General features: G+C 38.4%; 2 protein-coding genes across 4 annotated transcripts; both read left to right on the forward strand.

Moving 5' to 3' along the window:
- The first annotated feature begins 539 nt into the window (after positions 1 to 539).
- On the forward strand, positions 540 to 12,999 carry slc25a38b (solute carrier family 25 member 38b). Of its 2 annotated transcripts, XM_082189835.1 has the most exons (9): positions 540 to 848; positions 1,233 to 1,312; positions 1,502 to 1,627; positions 4,103 to 4,227; positions 5,876 to 5,960; positions 8,139 to 8,318; positions 8,413 to 8,581; positions 8,668 to 8,834; positions 10,711 to 12,999. In XM_082189835.1, the coding sequence occupies exons 3-9, from the start codon at positions 1,613 to 1,615 to the stop codon at positions 10,831 to 10,833; spliced, it is 864 nt and encodes a 287-aa protein (XP_082045961.1). In that variant the 5' UTR covers positions 540 to 848; positions 1,233 to 1,312; positions 1,502 to 1,612; the 3' UTR covers positions 10,834 to 12,999. The 2 variants fall into 2 exon arrangements, with proteins under 2 accessions (XP_082045961.1, XP_082045962.1); XM_082189836.1 differs by lacking the exons at positions 540 to 848; positions 1,233 to 1,312; positions 1,502 to 1,627 and adding an exon at positions 1,663 to 2,692.
- A 732-nt stretch (positions 13,000 to 13,731) lies between these two features.
- On the forward strand, positions 13,732 to 18,458 carry rpsa (ribosomal protein SA). Of its 2 annotated transcripts, none has more exons than XM_082189883.1 (8): positions 13,732 to 13,826; positions 14,442 to 14,613; positions 15,179 to 15,297; positions 15,591 to 15,836; positions 16,128 to 16,256; positions 16,447 to 16,615; positions 16,764 to 16,839; positions 18,236 to 18,458. In XM_082189883.1, coding segments are annotated over exons 2-8 (873 nt in total). In that variant the 5' UTR covers positions 13,732 to 13,826; positions 14,442 to 14,480; the 3' UTR covers positions 18,237 to 18,458. The 2 variants fall into 2 exon arrangements, with proteins under 2 accessions (XP_082046009.1, XP_082046008.1); XM_082189882.1 differs by having other exon boundaries at positions 16,764 to 16,799; positions 18,309 to 18,458.
- The last annotated feature ends 370 nt before the right edge of the window (positions 18,459 to 18,828 follow it).

The raw sequence follows: 18,828 nt of genomic DNA on the forward strand, positions 1-18,828 counted from the left end.
GTTAAAACCCTTAGAATGACTCATCCATGAGATGAAAAACACCAGTAATGAATATACTACTATATTAAATTTGTGAATGAATGTACTTCAGAGTTTGGCCAAATTAAACTGGATTTTATTTATATATATATAGACTAAGACTCAACCAATAAATACAAATATAGTAATAAAGTTCAGTCTGGTAATATTAGAGGGCAAACTATTTAAATCTCTATTTTAACCACGACTTTAATTCCAAAATGATGCATAATTCAGTTTTGTTAAATGTATTACAAATAAGAGATTAAAGCATTGTTAAAGGCATAGTTCACCCAAAAGTGAAAATCTGTCAAGTTGTTCCAAACCTGTGTGAATAAATTTTTAATAAAAAAATGAGAACATTTCACACAGAACAACTTGAGGGTGAGTAAATTATGACACTATTTTTAATTGGGGGTGAACTATCCCTTTCAATGAGTCACTTTGTAAGAGATGGGAACACATATACCTCAATATTCCAGTGGGAGGCATCGCGGCTCACGCATCAAGTGTCTCTAGCCGAAGCACGTGTGACACCGGCACCGCTGGAATAATCGAGCTGAAACCGGTTCTTGCCCGTTGTTCTGGAGTGGCGACTACGCAAACATTACGCAGGCGTTACGCAAACAGCGCAGAACTTTCTTGCGCGAGCGTACAGCGTAACTCCAAACTCTCAGATCACGATCTCCGCGGAGCAATGTGATATTGAAAACTTGTGTAACCTACGCACGACTGCTGTTTCACCTGCAGTTTAGCAGCCCTGTAACATGTATTGATTGCTTGAAAGGAAATTACGCAGTTTTAGACATCGACAAACAGAACTATTGAATGTAAGTTAAAGTTGTTTGATTATGATGGAGTGAACGGGGACTGTTAGCATTACCGGCTAACTGACAGAAACCAGCTGACCTGTGTTGCACCACCCTATTTCCAATATTTTCGTTGTGTATATTGTCAGTTTTGTGTTTTAAACAGAAGAAAGCAGCATATGATGCGTTGTTAGCCGTTGCCGATTGTTTGAAACGCGTTATGCTTGGTCAGAAGAATTAGCATTAGCTTTCAGTCCGATCTGACTTAGTAGCCTAGTTTGTATTCATTTTACATTTATTTCTGTGGTGTGCGGCTAATTTCTCCATGTTTATGTAAGATTTCATTAATGAAATGGTGGTTTCTGTGTGTAAATTCGTCGGCCTTCTCCTTTGTACTGTTGACAGCTGTGTAGTGACAGAAAGAGCGAGAATCATGATGAAGATCAGTCCTCATTCACTGTTTCTCTTCGGTCCTTAACAGACAGGTAATTATTAAATATAACTTAAATCTGTCTGACAGCCTCTTATTTTATTTAGATGCTTTAATACACGTCACTCTAGTTGATTCTGTATTTGATTCTGTCTTGATTAATATGTGCTTGGTTTTGTGTGAAATTAGCAGTGGATATTTAATTTATCAGGTTGGGTATTACATTAATTTCTCCTTCATGCAGTCTGGAATCTTTGACGGGTAAGAAGACATCACGACGGCCATAGAAGAGATCAAAAGGAGGGAGTTGAGCTCTTCCTCTGTGCAAGCTTCATCATCCTCCTCTTCATCCGCAATGGAGCTTGCCCTGGTGAGTTTGTGGTATTGCTGTGTGCTTTAATGTAAATGTGTTCTGCTGAAGTTAAATGTGAGATGTTGAATGTCTGTAACCTGACAGTTGATTCAGCAAGCTTATAATACTTAAATGTCATGCTTTTCTAATATAATCTACATTACAGATTGATTGCATTACATAAACTTCTGCTTGAATGTGTGACCTTCTATTCAGGAAAGAGTAGTAATCAAAATGGTTTTTTTAGGGGCCGAGACGAGGTCAACAATACAATGCAATGATACCAAAAGAAGCACACCCAACATTTTTGAAAATAAGTGAACATTTATTCTACACAATATTAACTTAGAATTCACTTAAATATTTGAAAACATAAAATGTGCACATTACACCAAGAAGGTAGTCGTATTGAAACTGATGCGTGCAGAAGAATCTTCCATCATGATTAACTCAAAATGGCCAAATAATTGATCTGACTGACATATTAGTAGAGAAAAGCAATCAGGGTTTGTTCTTTTGTTTCTTATTTGTAATTGTAGGCCCGAGAGAACGCGTATGTTATGATGACACTGTTTTCCCACCACATAAGCTGTTTTATGTGCTAATGTCATATAAAGATCTGAAAGTAATTTTTTATGTGCAACTCTGCTGAACCTATGTTGGAATATTAGGATACATGCATCCAATGAATGACCCACATTTTCTCTGTCACATCCACACAAGCACACGCTAACTCACATATACATATGCCTTTGGCAACTGTATGACTCACGCTGTGCTGAAAGCACTTGATCCGGTGGAGAGGAACGCAAACGAGGAGAGTGAAACCACGGATGTGCGTTTGGGTGTAAAGGGGTGAGCAGCGCTGAGAACGGCAGGCATGGAAGCTTGTGGATTAAGCCGCTGAATCTTCTGCTGGGGGTGGGAGGGGGTTAAAGAGAGATTTCTGGGTATTGTGTGTGAGAGGAGTGAGATGGAGGCTTACTTTGTCATGTGCTGTTAACGGCAGCAGTAAGAGTGTGATAAAGAGAGATGCAAGAGAAAAAGGACCCTCAGCCCAAATCTGCCAGCAGCCTGGGAAAGGTAGGGCAGATTAGTCAGTGGCTCACTGTATGTTTCTCTAGTCAGTGTTTGTGTGTATCTCTGCGCAGCTGTATGTGTGTGTGCATCTTCCCATCACTCGTGTCTTGCTGTTTTCGTGCTTCTAAATGAATCTCAGCACTCCGAATAGCCTGTCGGCAGAGCTCGAGTCTTGATGTGCATATCAGTATGCGTGTGATGATGCTGACAGTGTCAGTGTGTGATTGTGCATCTGTGTTGGATGTGATTCTCCGTGATCAATCTGTTTTGAAGTGAATTTATGTGTATTGCGTGGCCATGCACACTTTAAAAAATATATATATATTTGCATACATGTATGCAAATTATGCTGTGTATTGTTGGATATTCAGTGTGTGAGAATATCCTTTTATCTGGGCTGTCAGTGTTGGTCACTGTGGTATTTTTAGTGTTCCTGTAGTAGATGTTGACTTTTGTGTTGAGAAAATTGCAGTTTTCGTACCCGAGCCTGTTAAAGGGGCATAACATGAAAAACAGGATTTTTCTTGCTCTTTTGAAATACAACTTTAACAGTGCAAAGCTTTCTCCCTAGTCCACACAAAACATGAAAACCAAGCTACAAAATAATGATGTTCATTATCGTGAATCGTCATGGTTATGACATCACAGCCACTTGCAAATTCCATGTTTTTTTGTTTTTTTTTGTCTCATTTTATTTTAATAATAAAAAAAAAACATGTGTAATCAATTGAATTGACAGTTTAAGGAATATTTTAAAATGTAATGATGAAATGAAAATATAAAAATTCCTTTTTCCAGTTGTCAAATGAAGTGCTGCATAATTTTATTATAAACAACAATATATTTCTGTCATAATTTCAAGTTAAACCAAACCTTTACTATGGTTTATCTGTGTTGTTTTTCCCCATACTTTTGAATAATTAATCCAAAAATTGGCAAATCCTGTGGCATACCATACATTCTTTTGTTATGCCTAGATTCCAAGATTCTTCACGTGTTTTCCACATAGCGGGAATCATAGGGCCCTATTTACATGTGAATGTTTGCTTGGTATTCAGGAACTTGGTGCTCATTAAAGAACAAAATTTTAAATTGTGTAGTTAGACATATTTAATTTTTAATGTGGTGCAAGAAATATTGACTAACAAACAAACATTAGAAGTGGACTAAAAGGAAAATAAAATGGTACAAGTGTTGAATATGGCCACTTTAAAGAGCTTCCTGAATTATATTCTCTTAAACTGTTGTTTCATCATCTGATCTTTCTACTCATCTCACAATTATTTGTCTTCTCCTCTGCTGTCACCCCACATTTTATATCCATCCATTCATACTCTTATCTAGCTTTAACCTTTGTCTCCTCCTTCAGTCCTTGTTTTCTCAAATTCTGTCTTTCTTGGTTTGTTCTCTCAGGCTCATCCTGCCCTGAAGGCCTTCATGTGCGGCTCTCTCAGTGGCACCTGCTCCACTCTGCTGTTCCAGCCGTTGGATCTGGTGAAGACCAGACTGCAGACCCTGCAGAACAACATGCACCCGGGGTGAGACGCCACTGTGCGCTGTGACCCGCGCTGATCATGTCTATAAGCCTGCAGTTAGGCTGCTGTCCTTGTGCCTTAATCTTTGTCTGGTGTTAGGTGTCAGTGCTGGGTTTCATGACTTGATTGACAGATAATAAACATGTCCTGCACAGTTAAAATGCATAATCATTAGGGATGCTGACTACAGATTTCTTGTCATCATGATCGGCCGATCCCAATCATTCAAGCTTTATATAATATGTAAGCTCTCTGTTGACTCTTTACACCCTGAAGGCATTTTTAATAATTTCACATCTAAGGGGCATACTTAAAAGTAGTGGCTTACAACTCTACAAAAAAACAAGGTATCATCATGTATACGGTCTCATATGAAAGAAAACCTTGATTGAAAATAGATTTTGATCATGTTTGGAGATTCTACGGCTACAACACTGCTGAGAAAATCCCAGTAGCCTATATATGACAGGTCATAATATCAAGGTTGAACTTGTTCTCAATCATGTCGACTGCATCTGGGCCAATTTCGTGTTGATATCTCAAAGCAATCAAAAGTTATGGCATTTGGAACCATGGTAGCCTTTTCAAACAAGTGATCTGAGTGTTTTACTGAACATAAGAACTAATTACATGTGTAAACATAAAAATATTGATAATTACATAGAATAAGTCAAATGTAATACGATTGTGGTTGATGATCTTCCAGCGCTGTTCGTTAAATAAAGACCTGTCAATCTGAGCGATCGATTTTACATGACGTTGGAAAACACTCCGTCATGATCGCAATGCAATCGGATACCAGAAGTCCTATAGCTTTAGCCAAGCAGCATGTCATGTCACTCCGTTAGGATTTTCTCAAGATCTACGCATCATGTTATGTTGTGTGTGTTTGGGCTCGTTTGAATCGAGACACCCTGTTCTAAATAAAGACGATTTACAATGGTTTACTAATGTAGCAAAGCAGAATGTTGCACAAAAGCCTGTCGGTTCGGTGAGATTGGCCACATTTAGGAACTACCGATCGAGTCATAGCATGTGATTATCAGCCAATACCAATCTGTGGCAGATCGATCGGAGCATCCCATTTCTGTTGTCATTCTGACAAGGGGTAATTAGCATGTCATAGATTATTACATAGATAATGACTTAAGTCCTTGCAAGGGAAGCACCGTTATAGCCAGGTTTTGCCCCGTACCACGTATAATTCATAATTAGTAATGTTTGCTAAGGCATGCGTAAAGTTGAACAAAAGGGATTGGGATATTTGCAATGCACATAGCAGCGCACCAAAAACATTACCAACCACATAGCAGTACCCCAGCAACTCCATAGCAACGCACTAAAAACTATTCAGAGCACTTTACCAACCACATAACACCCTAGCAACCGACTGTGAGGTTTTAGCTTGTGTTTTTTGGTAAGATGCGTGTTGAGTGTCATTGTGTCTGTGTTTATATAACTGTGGGCTCTCTGTATGCTGTGTGGGAGTGTCATGTGCTCTATTATTAAACTGTCTGCCTCTCTCAGCTTTGCAGAGAATAACATGGTCCCCCATGTCAAATTGTTTTAGATTTTTGGCTCCTCCTGTCTGTTTTCACCCATCTTTGTCTCTCTGCCCATGATCATTTTTATTTTTGTCTTTGTCTCTCAGTGCTCCTAAAGTGGGAATGATTACAGTGTTTTTAAACGTGATCCGCACAGAGAAGCTGTTTGGCCTGTGGAAGGGGGTTTCACCGGTAAGTCGACTGTGTTGGCTGACTTCTCCATTTCCTTGGTCCGCTCTCACTGTTTATTTATTTATTTATTTATTTAGAAAAGGGACAGTGTACATTAATTAACATTCATAAATGTAAATGTACCCAAATTAGCCCGAAGGCTAGTTTTCATTGGTAGTCCCTTTGCCAGATGTTATTAGGCTCTAAACTAGAAAAAAGAGTTAAACATTACAACAATACACTACAACAATCATAAAACTAGAACTTGTAAGCACCTCCGTAAAATACAATTAAACATATTATACAAAAAGACAATATATATATATAAATACATATACACAATAAAAAAAGATATTTTTATGAGTTAAATATGACTGATTAGGTCTATTTATAAATAAAATTAATAATACGATTAATAATAATAATAATAAAGGAGAAGCATTAATGCTTCTGATCTCAGTTTGATCTCACAACAGCACCAGTGCTCTGATCTCAGACATATGTCCTGTTCTTCATTTGTCTGAGTAGACGGCATATTTAATGTGACACAAACAAAAAGCCTCTCTTAAAGGTATAGCGGAGGATCTTTCCAAATTTGAGATAAGACCCGCCCTCTCCACTTTTTGAAAAGTTTGATTGATTCACCAGAATGATTGACAATTAGGAGGACCAATAATATAGGTTACCCACCAGGAAGTAAAACATCCTCTGCTATACCTTTAAGTTTTCTAAAAAAATAAACATTTTCTAAAAAACATGTATCATACAAGCAAAGTGTTTTCATGGCAATAGTTTAGTGCTTGTCGAACCCGACTAAATGAATTTAAGGCGCACATTTTCATTACGCAAAACTGTTTGTCTTTTACCATAAGCGAGTCTCTTTTGAACTTTACTAATCTAATGTGCGTCTGCCACTCAAACCAGCAAGAGATAAAGAAGCAAAATCATACTGTACTTTACTGTTTCTTTACTGTACTTTACTGATCATTCAACATCAAAACATGATTACAGTATATCAAACCGATTTGTCAGAGGTGAATATATGCAGGTTAATAAGTGTTTTAGGTTCTTCTCATCATGTAAGCACATGTTATCACTTCAAGAAAAAATTAGAAAATTAAATGTATTACAGATTTGGTATATTATATACCAAATATAATGCTGAAAATAATGCTTTATGAACCATTTATGTTAAATATGTTCTGAAAAATCTACAGATAGGTTTGTGAGTCTGAAAAATTACGGAAGTTTGAAATAAAAATGTGTAGGAACCCTGATTATTACATCATGTATGGATTAGAAGTATGGATTTCTTGGCACCGGTTTTGTTTTTATATATCAATGAATGATTTCTGACTCACTGTTTCTAGGGGTGCAACGGATCAAAAAACTCACGGTTCGGATCGTTTCTCGGATCAGAGTCACGGATCGGATAATTTTTCGGATCAGCAAAATTTATTTTTATTTTTTTATTAACACTTTTAAATTGTTAAATTAAAATATATAAAATCAACTTAAAGTGCACAAGGCATAATATCTTCTTTTTAACATAATTAATGAAAAACAACTTAAAGTGCAACATAAAAAGGCATCTCCTTCCTTTAAACATGGACCAATGCTTTATGTGTTTCCACTGTCATATAGGGCTGTCAAAATTGCTCAAAAATGACGTTCGAATATTCCCTCTAAAAAACACATATTCGAATTATTCGAACATCTGGTTGCGCATTTTGTCAATGACGTGCATTAGGCCTATGTCAATAACAGGACAAATTAATACAAAGAGACATAACTACTTGTGTAGTTCATTTAAGTTTAAACATATTTGACAACGTATTACCTTGCTCGCTCGCACTCGCAGGCACTCTTTCTCTCTCTCTCTCGCCGTCACTCATGCTGCGTTCACACCAAACGCGAATAGAGCGTCTGGCGCGAGTGATTTCAATGTGAAGTCAATGTAAAGACGCGTTTACGCACGTCTGGAGGTTTTGCGGCGCGAATGAGGCGTCACACTCTCTGCGGTTCATAACGCTCGCCATGACCACGCTGTGTGTGGACTGAACATGCGCACAACTTTTTTTTCATCAATCAATCCGCGGATCACGTGAGTGCCGAACCGAAGATATTGATCCGAACGGATCACGGATCAATGATGATCCGTTGCACCACTAACTGTTTCTCTCTATTTCTGTCCCGCAGTCGTTCATGCGCTGTATCCCTGGTGTAGGGATCTACTTCAGCACATTTTACTCGCTGAAGCAGCATTACTTCGAGGATGGGTCTCCGAGCGCTGGGGAGGCGGTGTTGCTCGGGGCAGGGGCTCGTTGTGTGGCCGGCGTGGCCATGCTGCCCATCACAGTCATTAAGACTCGCTTTGAGGTGAGGACCATTACTGAGACCCTGCATATACATTGAAAATGCATGTTTTCGGGTGTATCTGTGTGTTTATTCACCGTTGCATGTTTTATTTCAGAGTGGGCGGTACAATTACGTGAGCGTAGCTGGAGCTCTTAAAAGTGTGTGTCAGAACGAAGGTCCCAGGGCTCTTTACTCCGGGCTCACGGCGACTCTGCTCAGAGATGCTCCGTTCTCTGGCATCTATGTCATGTTCTATAGCCAGGCCAAAAAGGCTTTACCACAGGGTAAGCTTCTGATCAAGTGAAAATGATGATGTTATCTGAGGGATGTGGGATTGTCTAATAATGTCTGCTCTCTCTCATTCACTCAGAGATCAGCTCATCATCCTTTGTCCCGCTGGTTAATTTTGGCTGTGGTGTGGTGGCTGGTATTTTGGCCTCTCTAGCCACTCAGCCAGCGGATGTGATCAAAACCCACATGCAAGTCAGCCCCGCATTGTATCGCAAGACCAGCGATGCTTTACGCCACGTTTATGCTGTAAGCATCATGTTACTTGGGGTGGGCGATATGACCGAATTCTTATTTCAGGATATGAGAAATTTTATTTTATGATAACGATATGTATCATGATATAGTTATTATGTGTTATCCTATCTCATTTCTGTTATTTAAAATAAGAAAAATGAAGCAAATTACAAACAATAGGACAAATGCAATATAACAAAAATATGAATTCAACAAATTAAGTTTTTCAGGGACAATAGGTTTATTTAACGTGTAGTTAGAATTAGTACAGAAATTGAATAATCAAAAATGTAAAAACAAAATATTGCATAGTCTTCACTGCATGAATTAAATATACATTTATTTATATTTAAATATAAATTAATAGAGCTAAAATAAAGGTATTCAGTCAGGAGCAGTAAGTTATTTTCTCTTTTGTTTGATTCACATTAATGAAACCGAGCAGCATGGAGGTATATTAGGCTGCTGTCACTTTAAGACCAAGCGCACGGATCCATTATACTGACACACATCCTGTTTACTTTCACTGGAGCCATAACCGGCTGTATTTACTTGAACACTTCATACCATCGGCATTTTGACTTAATCGAGTGTGTATTCAACCATTCAAGCGCAATAAGACGTCAAAGAGAACTGAATTCACGATTGCATGCTGAGAGACGCGGATTTCTGTGAACGTGCTTACGCTGTGTGTCAGTCAGTGCTTGCACCACATTGAGTTTTTTCACTGCTTATAACACTTTGACATTTAGCACGTCCCAAATTTGCGATCGCCTTCTAAGAGAGGTAGGTTTTGGCAGTGTGCCAGTCAGCACGAGCACCGCACTGAGTTCCTTTTCAGAATTGATTGCACTTATAACTCTTTTTTAACACCAAGCACGTCCCACTCTTTGTATTCTCATTTATGCATTTCATCAATCTGAAGTGTCAATAGTGCTATATTTACACACCGCAATATACACGATATAGCAAAATCTCTAACATGGTAACGATATATATCGTCATACCGACCAGCCCTACATGCGACAAAACATATTTGTTGACCTTTGAAAATCTCTTCAAATATAAAGAAAAGTCCGATACAAAATGTTATTTTAAACACAGCATGAAATCAGTTCCCTAAAATACTCTACCATTCAAAAGTTGGGGGTCTGTAAGATTTAAAAAAAGAAAATTAATACCTTTATTCAGCAAGGATGCATTAAATCAGAAGTGTCAGTAAAGACTTTATATTGCTACAAAAAATGATATTTGAAAATAAAAGCTGTTCTTTTTTACTCATCAAAGAATCCTGAAAACAAATGCTGCACAGTTTCCACAAAAATATTAAGCAGCACAACAGTTTTCAACATTGGTAATAATCAGAAATGTTTCTTGAGCAGCAAATCAGGATAATAGAATGATTTCGGAAGGATCATGTGACACTGAAGACTGAAGACACGGATGCTGAAAATTCAGCTTTGCATCACAGGAATAAATTACATTTTAAAATATATTTAAATAGGAAATTATTATTTTAAATTGTATTTCACGTTTATCAAACGACTGCAGCCGTGGTGTACATAAAAGACTTTGTACATAAAAAGATCTTACCAACCCAAACTTTTGAATGGTACCCTATTTACTTACTTTATAAATGTTCCTGGTGCAAGAATCATGATATTCTAAAATAGAAAAATGCAACTGAAAGATGATATGAAATCATAATAACATATCATGTCCAGTTTCTGCTTTTCATTATCCAGTCAAATCTTCACTGATAAAATTAAATTTTCTTGACTTTGTCGCATTACAGAATTTAATTGTGTTCTGAATGTTGTTTTGTAGTTGTATAAGTCACAGGTTTGTTAAAGTAACTTCCCTTTCATTCTTTTCTCTGTTGTTTTAGAAGCATGGCTTGAGCGGGTTCTTTCGGGGGGCGGTTCCTCGTTCTCTGAGGAGAACCCTGATGGCTGCCATGGCCTGGACTGTGTATGAGCAGCTGATGGCACACATGGGCCTGAAGTCCTAAAGACACCTGACGCACTTTTTTTTGTAGACTTTTCAAACACTGGCAAAATATGGCGTTCTGTCATCCTCGAAGAGTTGATCAAATTGAAAGCAGCCAGTGTTGGCTGAGGTACCGGTAATAGAAGGGTTGTGTGTATGTGTATGTGTTTTAAGTGTAGTGAGTCTTTACCCCATGACACCTCTGACAGTGACATTCCTAAATTGCCACATTGTGAGTTTGTCTGCCTTGTTGATGCCTGCGCAGTGAAGAATACCAATGAGAGACAGACTGCTAAATCATGTGGCGTCAGCTTACAAGAAATCACTCCTCATGAGAAAATCCTCCACACTAACCAATGAACTCAATATACCACATGACCGTGTCATTAAAAAGTGCCCACCCTTGCAGGTTTTTCGGAAATGCACAACTCTGTGTCTGAAACCATTAAGCCTAGTCCACTGAGTTGAAAATCCCTTTTAGTCGAGGATGAGGCGAGCGGGTGTCCGAGACATGTTGACCTAATACTCCAGCGCTCCGACAATCAGACCGAATTACTCTAGAGCTGAGAAACTGAACTGACAACACATGACTGTCTCATCAACATAATAATTGCACGTCTTTATGCGATGATTTGTGCTGTTCTACTGATCTCCTGTGTTATATGACTGGATGGATTTATCAGTGCATTTCAGTACACTGGGTTCTTTATTTTCTTGAACACTCACTGCTGGGCACAGACAAAGCCAGGATTTGGATTGAATGAGACTAAGATTTAGACCTGGAGAAACACTTAATATTTAAGATGGAAACTTAAGTATAGTTCCTGAGAAAATGATGTTTGAAGTGGAAAGGCAGCGAGAAATTATCATACTTAATTTATTGTATTTGCAAATGTGTTGTCGGACAATTTTAATTGCCGTTTTGTTGTATTGAGGTATTGTGTAATAACTGCTGTAAGATGCCATAGTATCATCAGTGGTGCTCGGTGTGTGAACACAACTTTTTTATGTTAATTCTATTCTAATTTTAGGAAATCTGCCACAAACATGTCCGGGTGGTTGTTCACCCTTAACAAAGAGGGAGAACCAATAAAAAGTTAAAGAAAATTAAGCTTGTTAGAACTATTAGGATTTTTGGTACTGTGACATTATTTTCATTTCAATTAGGCACATTTTCTTCCCAAATTATCACTAATGTAATTTTTTTTAAATGTAATATCTATTATATTTACTGTATATGCTTATTTTGTACACTATGGTAGTCTTTGTTGTACTGCCTTTAATATAAGTTTTTTTTCTCCTCCAAATTTTAAATCAGCATATTACAGTACTTTTACTCCAAAACCTCTGGGAAATATTTAGAAAAATTTTTAAATGCAGGGATGCATTACAATTCTGAGAATTTAAGGGAAATAGGCTTAATTGTCATGTAAATAATGCAACAATGCGATTTCAATTTCTTTAAGATAAATATAATTTCTTTCTTTTTAATTATTATTACCATCATTTTTTTTTATTAAACTTTTGGGGGTAAACGTCACCTGGACACATTTTCATGAAATTTACCCCATAAGCGTTTGAGTTTCTCATTCTCTCCAACGTTCTGTCTTGGTGATGGTGGTACTTTGTCACGTGCCATTTTATGTACTTTGAGGGTTCAAGTGAGTTTGACCATTTAAAGTCAGGAATTTGATGTACTTAATAATAATTTCATTTAGTTGGCTGAATTCAAATCAGTTAACTCATTGTGTTGATTGGCGTCTCCCTTACAAAGAAAGCTTATCTACTGCAGAATGCAGTTTAATACCCATAATATGAAGTTTGAAGACTCGTGGAGCCAAATGATACACTATAGTTTTATATCAGTTAAGAGGGTTTATAAGTTTAGATCACACTACAGTACATGCATAGTTTGTGAAAGCACTTTACATTCAGTAAAGTTGGCTCCATTCCCCAAACTGAATCTGGGTTGTGTGTGTGTGTGTGTGTGGTCACATGTTGCAATGTAAGCCATTGTGCTTTGTGCTGTACTGTGGAGATATTCGTTTGCCTTCAAACAATCAGTATTGTCTTTTCAGCATTATTGTTGATATTTTGTCTTTGTGTGAGAATTTTTGCACATGCAAATGTCGTGCCTATGTTAATATGTGAATAAATCTGCCCCGTTTTATAAATGGTGGTAAAAGTTTGTTTTATGCATCTAGTTTTGTAACATACACTACATTTTCAGCTTTAACACAAAGAGTATTGAAGATGCATTCAAAATCAATGATGCTCTTTTTGCTTTAATAGACCGTACAGAACAATGGTCTAGTATACTGTTAAGGTGGCACAAAGTGGTCTTGCGTCACTGTTATGCTGTGCTCTGCTGATGGCACAAAAACTGACAGTCTGATAGCCATCAGTGTCCCCAGACATCCAGCCAGACAGAATAAACGGGGTCAGCTTTGAGGACACCTGGAGGGCCTGAATCACTGCAATGACACAAATCAAAAGGGGAGCAGTAACTATAACTCAGACACCAGACTTCATCAGCTCTGTGAGTTATGCGAGACTCCTGTCAGCTTTTATTTACAGCTAGGATCTCTAAGAAAATTATAATGATATCTCTATTATAATGTCCCGCATAAACCAGCAGGATGCTGTTCAAAATGCAGACATTAGACTGTTATAGTTATTTTAGTATATCAAGTTAAACTAAATTAAAATGATTCATGTTGACTAAATAAAAAATAAAAAAGTTGATAACGTTAACGTTTATTTTTTATTAGTATTAAACAAAAATGTTTTTTGTTTTTTTTATGGTTTAGCAACTTGATTAGAGTCCGCTCACATGTGATATCCTCCTCCAGTAGGGGGTTGTGTGTTGATGTCTCGGTTAGACAGGAGAAATGCAGAGAGCAAGAAACCTCCGTATTATGATTGGTGGCCACCCGAGTATATATACTACGTCATTTCCTCATCCCGCCCTCTTTTCGCCGTGAGGTGCAGAACTCCATACGGCGTTGTCTCGTGGTGAGCAAAAAAATACAATTTTGACGAGTTTTAAGCGTCTATTTGAGTCAGACTTTTTTAAAATAAAGCTAATAATTATCAATGTTAATCAGTTGTCATGTTAAATGTGAAGTTTGCGCTACTTCCCTTAAAATATGTAGGCCTTAACCGCGGCGTGTGATCTCGCGCAAGGAAGCGCGTGTACGGCTACAGTCAGTGTAGCGCGCGCACTGGTCAATTGTGAGATAAATTAACACTTGAGTAATTTGATTAACATTCAGTCTCTACATAGTTTTTATTTTCTGTTTTAGTTAATTGTTAGATTTAAGGTCCACATTTAATCGAGTTGGCGAGTGTATGTGTACCATCTCACGTGCTTCTAATGATAATGCACGATCGGTCTTCAAGCTGTAAACATCACGCACACAGTTAAAGCCTGGCACTGATGTCGGTGTTTGGGTGTCGGAAGTGTGCTAAAGTGATCAAGCTGGGTTTTCGCTAACACCATGAGGGCTGATGCGCCCTATGACTGGGGTTTGATAGTGACCAGAGCTACATTCATCCCAACTCACGTTTGAAATACTTACTTACCAATGAGTTCTCAACTAAATAGTTTTTTCCTGTATTTTCTTCCAGCTCTCCCACTAAACTCGTTACGCAGGGAAAGTGGTCACGATGTCCGGAGGTCTGGATGTCCTTCAAATGAAGGAGGAGGATGTGCTGAAGTTCCTGGCCGCAGGAACCCATCTGGGAGGAACCAACCTGGACTTCCAGATGGAGCACTACGTCTACAAGAGAAAGAGTGACGGTAAAAAGCACAAGAAGACTAGAATATAGCTTAGATGCCTTGCAGGTGTTTTATCAATCTTTATAACTTACAGTAGATCTTTGGAATAAGTTGCACGTTTCCTCATTGAATTGGCATGAGCATGTGTAGCATCTCATGTGATGATGCAAGGTTGTTTTAAATCTGTAAACACGCACACCTTTAAAGCCTGGCACTGATGTCGGTGTTTGGGTGTCGGATGTGTGCTAAAGTGATTTAGCTGGGTTTTCGCTAACACCATGAGGGCTGATGAGCCCTATGACTGGGGTTTGATAGTGACCAGAGCTACATTCATCCAAATTGGTATATTAATAAAGTTCATCTGTATTAGTAATATTTGTCTTAATTTTTAGTTTAAAACAAAACTATCAACATTAAAAAAAGAAATGGTTTCTCCATGTGACTAGAAACAGACATCATAGAACAGTGAATGTTGCTAAAATATGGAAAACTTAATCTCAGGGGGTTCTTTAAGAAAATATTCTTTCCAAAGTGTTCAGATTTGGGTACCTTTGCTATAACTGATCAGAGTTTTTCATTTCTGCAGGCGTGTACATCATCAACCTTAAAAAGACCTGGGAGAAACTGCTGTTGGCTGCTCGTGCTATTGTTGCCATTGAAAATCCAGCTGATGTCTGCGTTATCTCCTCCAGAAACACTGGCCAGGTAATTGGCAAACTCGGTGACTAGACATTGTCAGCAGCATTTCTTAAAATCCCAAGTTTAAAAATAGAGCTGTTAGACAAGCACACTGTTAAAACCTGGCACTGTTGTCAGTGTTTGGGTGTCGGAAGTGTGCTAGAGTGATTCGGCCGGGGTTTCGCTAACACCATGAGGGCTTTGCCCTATGACTGGGGTTTGATAGTGACCTGAGCCACAATGTTTTTACTGGATGTATTTTGTGAACATGACTCTTGGTGATTTTAGTGATGTTGATTGTCACTGCTCTTTCCTGTCAGAGAGCTGTGCTCAAGTTTGCCTCTGGCACTGGCGCGACCACCTTCGCTGGTCGTTTCACTCCTGGAACCTTCACCAATCAGATTCAGGCTGCTTTCAGGGAGCCCCGCCTCCTGATCGTGACTGATCCTCGCGCTGACCACCAGCCGCTGACTGAGGCCTCTTACGTCAACATCCCAACCATTGCCCTCTGCAACACAGACTCCCCTCTGAGATACGTCGACATTGCCATCCCATGCAACAACAAAGTATGTATGAGAAACCTCACTGTTAATCTATTGGCTATGTTTGTTCTGTGTGAAGCTCAAACAGCAGAGCATGGGGCTAGCGATGCCAAGGTCATGGGTTCGATTACCAGAAGAATCAAACCCATGTTTTCTAAATGCATATTATAGATCTTGTTGTTAACACTTCATTCAGGGTTCAATTCCCAGGCACAGCAAGAGATGGAAAGTGTACCCCAAATGCAATGCAATTCACTTTAGATAAAGGCGTCTGCCAAATGCATATGCTATAGTTTTAAATGTCTTGTGTTGTAGGGTCCCCACTCTGTGGGTTTGATGTGGTGGATGTTGGCCAGAGAGGTGCTGAGGATGAGGGGCACTATCTCCAGAGAGCACCCATGGGAGGTCATGCCTGATCTGTACTTCTACAGAGATCCTGAAGAGGTATGATGTGGCCCTTGAATTTTGTAAACAGTCCCGTGTTGAATCTGTATCTGCCATGTCATAGCCTGTGAAACTGATATGGCTAATTTAAATGCGTCCAACCAATATTCAGAATCAGTTCAAGTGTGACTTTATAACATGTATACTATTAAATATGTGCTAATTGTGACTGATTTTGCTCCACCTCTAGATTGAGAAGGAAGAGCAGGCTGCTGCTGAGAAGGCTGTTGGTAAGGAAGAGTTCCAGGGTGAATGGACCGCTCCAGTGCCCGACTTCAACCAGCCTGAGGTTGCTGACTGGTCTGAAGGTGTTCCAGTCCCATCTGTTCCCATCCAGCAGTTCCCAGCTGGCATAGAGGGTAAGCTGCCTTTTATATTCATTTCCCCACTTATTATAGTTGTTAATTGATCAGTTTTAAGATAAGTGTTAAGGTAATTTATATTTGATCTGAACATAAATTAATAATGCTATGAAAAATGACTATAATCAACTTTTCTTGACTTCAGCTCCTGCCAAACCTGCACCAGCTGAGGTGTTTGCAGGTAAGCAACGTTTCCCTTTTTTGATCAATTTGACAGCATAGACTGCCAGGGTTTCCGCGGAGTCATAAAAAGTCATAAAACGTCTTAAATTTAATAATCAGAATTTTAGGCCATAAAAAGTCATAAAAACGTCCGGATTTTCCATACAAGGTCATAAATTTCATTTAGCCACGTCTTAAATTGATATGCTCGTTCATTCGTTGGTTCTACCATTGCTTTTTCCCCCTGAAAATGCGCTGGCGGCATAATGTTAAATGCACAGGTTAAATGCGCCAAAAGCGGAACGCTCATTTGAAACGCGCGCCACACGAACCATTTACCCGCTCGGCTCCAAGTCCAAACGGCAGCGCAAGCTCAATAGAACTGATGCGTTTACTCTGATCGGTCTCGGTCACAAGATCCAGTGAGAAGTGCTTGAATTCAGCGAAGAACACACTGTCTCAGTGATTTAAACCAGTTTAAAGGCAGATTAAACAGCGCTGACCAACAGGAGAAACTCTGCACAACGATACAGTCTGAAGGCTTTTCCGTCTACAATCTCCCATCATTTATCATGGATTTACTGTAACGTTAGCCTAGTAATATTAACTGCACCATGTGGGATATACATATTGAATTTTATTATATTATTAGTGCTGATAATGTATTAAAGGACTAATGGAATATTTACAGTATTTAATAATGTATTTAGGCTACTGTTTTTCATACATTTCCTGAAGATACGTGCCATCAAAGTTAGGCAACACAAACCTGTTTCAAGACTTGGCCCCTATTAGCACATGCAGAAACTAAGTAATTATTTTCCCAATAAAGATATTTATTTTGTTAAGGACAAATGACAAATGTTTGAATGTCCTACCTCAGATTTGTGAAATGTTCACCTGTTTTAGCAAGTGTTTGTCATTATATTTTCTGACAATAAAGAGTAAAGTTAGTTTAAAACCACAATTAAAGCTCTGGTTTCTACAACTTTCACTTAGAAGTAACAGTCTGCCTTTAAACTTGAAAGAAATAAAGATTTGACATTTATCGTGATAATTATCGATATTGACTAATATAAAACAATTATCGTGATAATTGTTTTTGGCCATATTGCCCAGCCCTAACTGAAATCTCCCGGTCTATCACAATGGGAAAGTGTACATTTAACGAGCCATGGCTCAAAGATGGTGTGTTTAGTAGTTGGCTCAAGCCTGTTGCAAATAATCAGTATCAAGCATATTGCACACTGGGTAAGAAGGCGTTGGAGCTGTCTTTAGGCATTTAAATAATACATCTTGTTATTTTCAATGAAAGTCAATAAAAAAAAAAAAACTTTTGAAAGGAATTTTAATGATTTTTCGTAATTCGTGTAGGTCATAAATTTCAATCATAATGGTCATAAAAAGGTCTTAAAAAGTCTTAAATTTGACTGACCAAACCCTGCAGAAACCCTGGACTGCACAATGTGAAAGATTAAGGTGTCGATAACATCTGGGGTAACTTTTAATGTCTCTCTCTCTTCAACAGAGGACTGGAGTGCTCAGCCTGCCACTGAGGATTGGTCTGCTGCCCCCACCGCTCAGGCTGGAGACTGGGGTGGCACCACTGCAGACTGGTCTTAAGAAGCGTTAACCTAGTGTGATGCTTGGAAATCAATAAATTTGATTGTTTAAAATATTGCTTCTGATGTTTTCTTTTGTTGATTTTATGAATAAGCAGTTAGGACTCAAAAGCAGTGTTTTACCAAGTCCACTTTTTCATCTTTTACATCAGTAATTATAAAAATCAGACATTACAAATGTAGATGGACATGCTTTAAGTCTTGTCAAATGTGATGGCTTAGTGAAGGGATCATGTAGTCAGCTGAACAGTATTTTGTAATTCCTAACAGGGTGAAATGTAAGCTAGTTTGTAGACACTTGAGTGACAAGTTGCTACAGGGTACCAGTCATTATTTGACCATTGAAATATTTTCTATTTAGTTATGCAATAAAACATCCATATTGTGTTGTGGAGAAGTCCTTTCTTGCAAATGAAGGTCAAGAGG

The sequence above is a fragment of the Leuciscus leuciscus genome (assembly GCF_965113295.1).
Source record: "Leuciscus leuciscus genome assembly, chromosome: 14".
NCBI classification, from domain to species: Eukaryota; Metazoa; Chordata; class Actinopteri; order Cypriniformes; family Leuciscidae; genus Leuciscus; species Leuciscus leuciscus.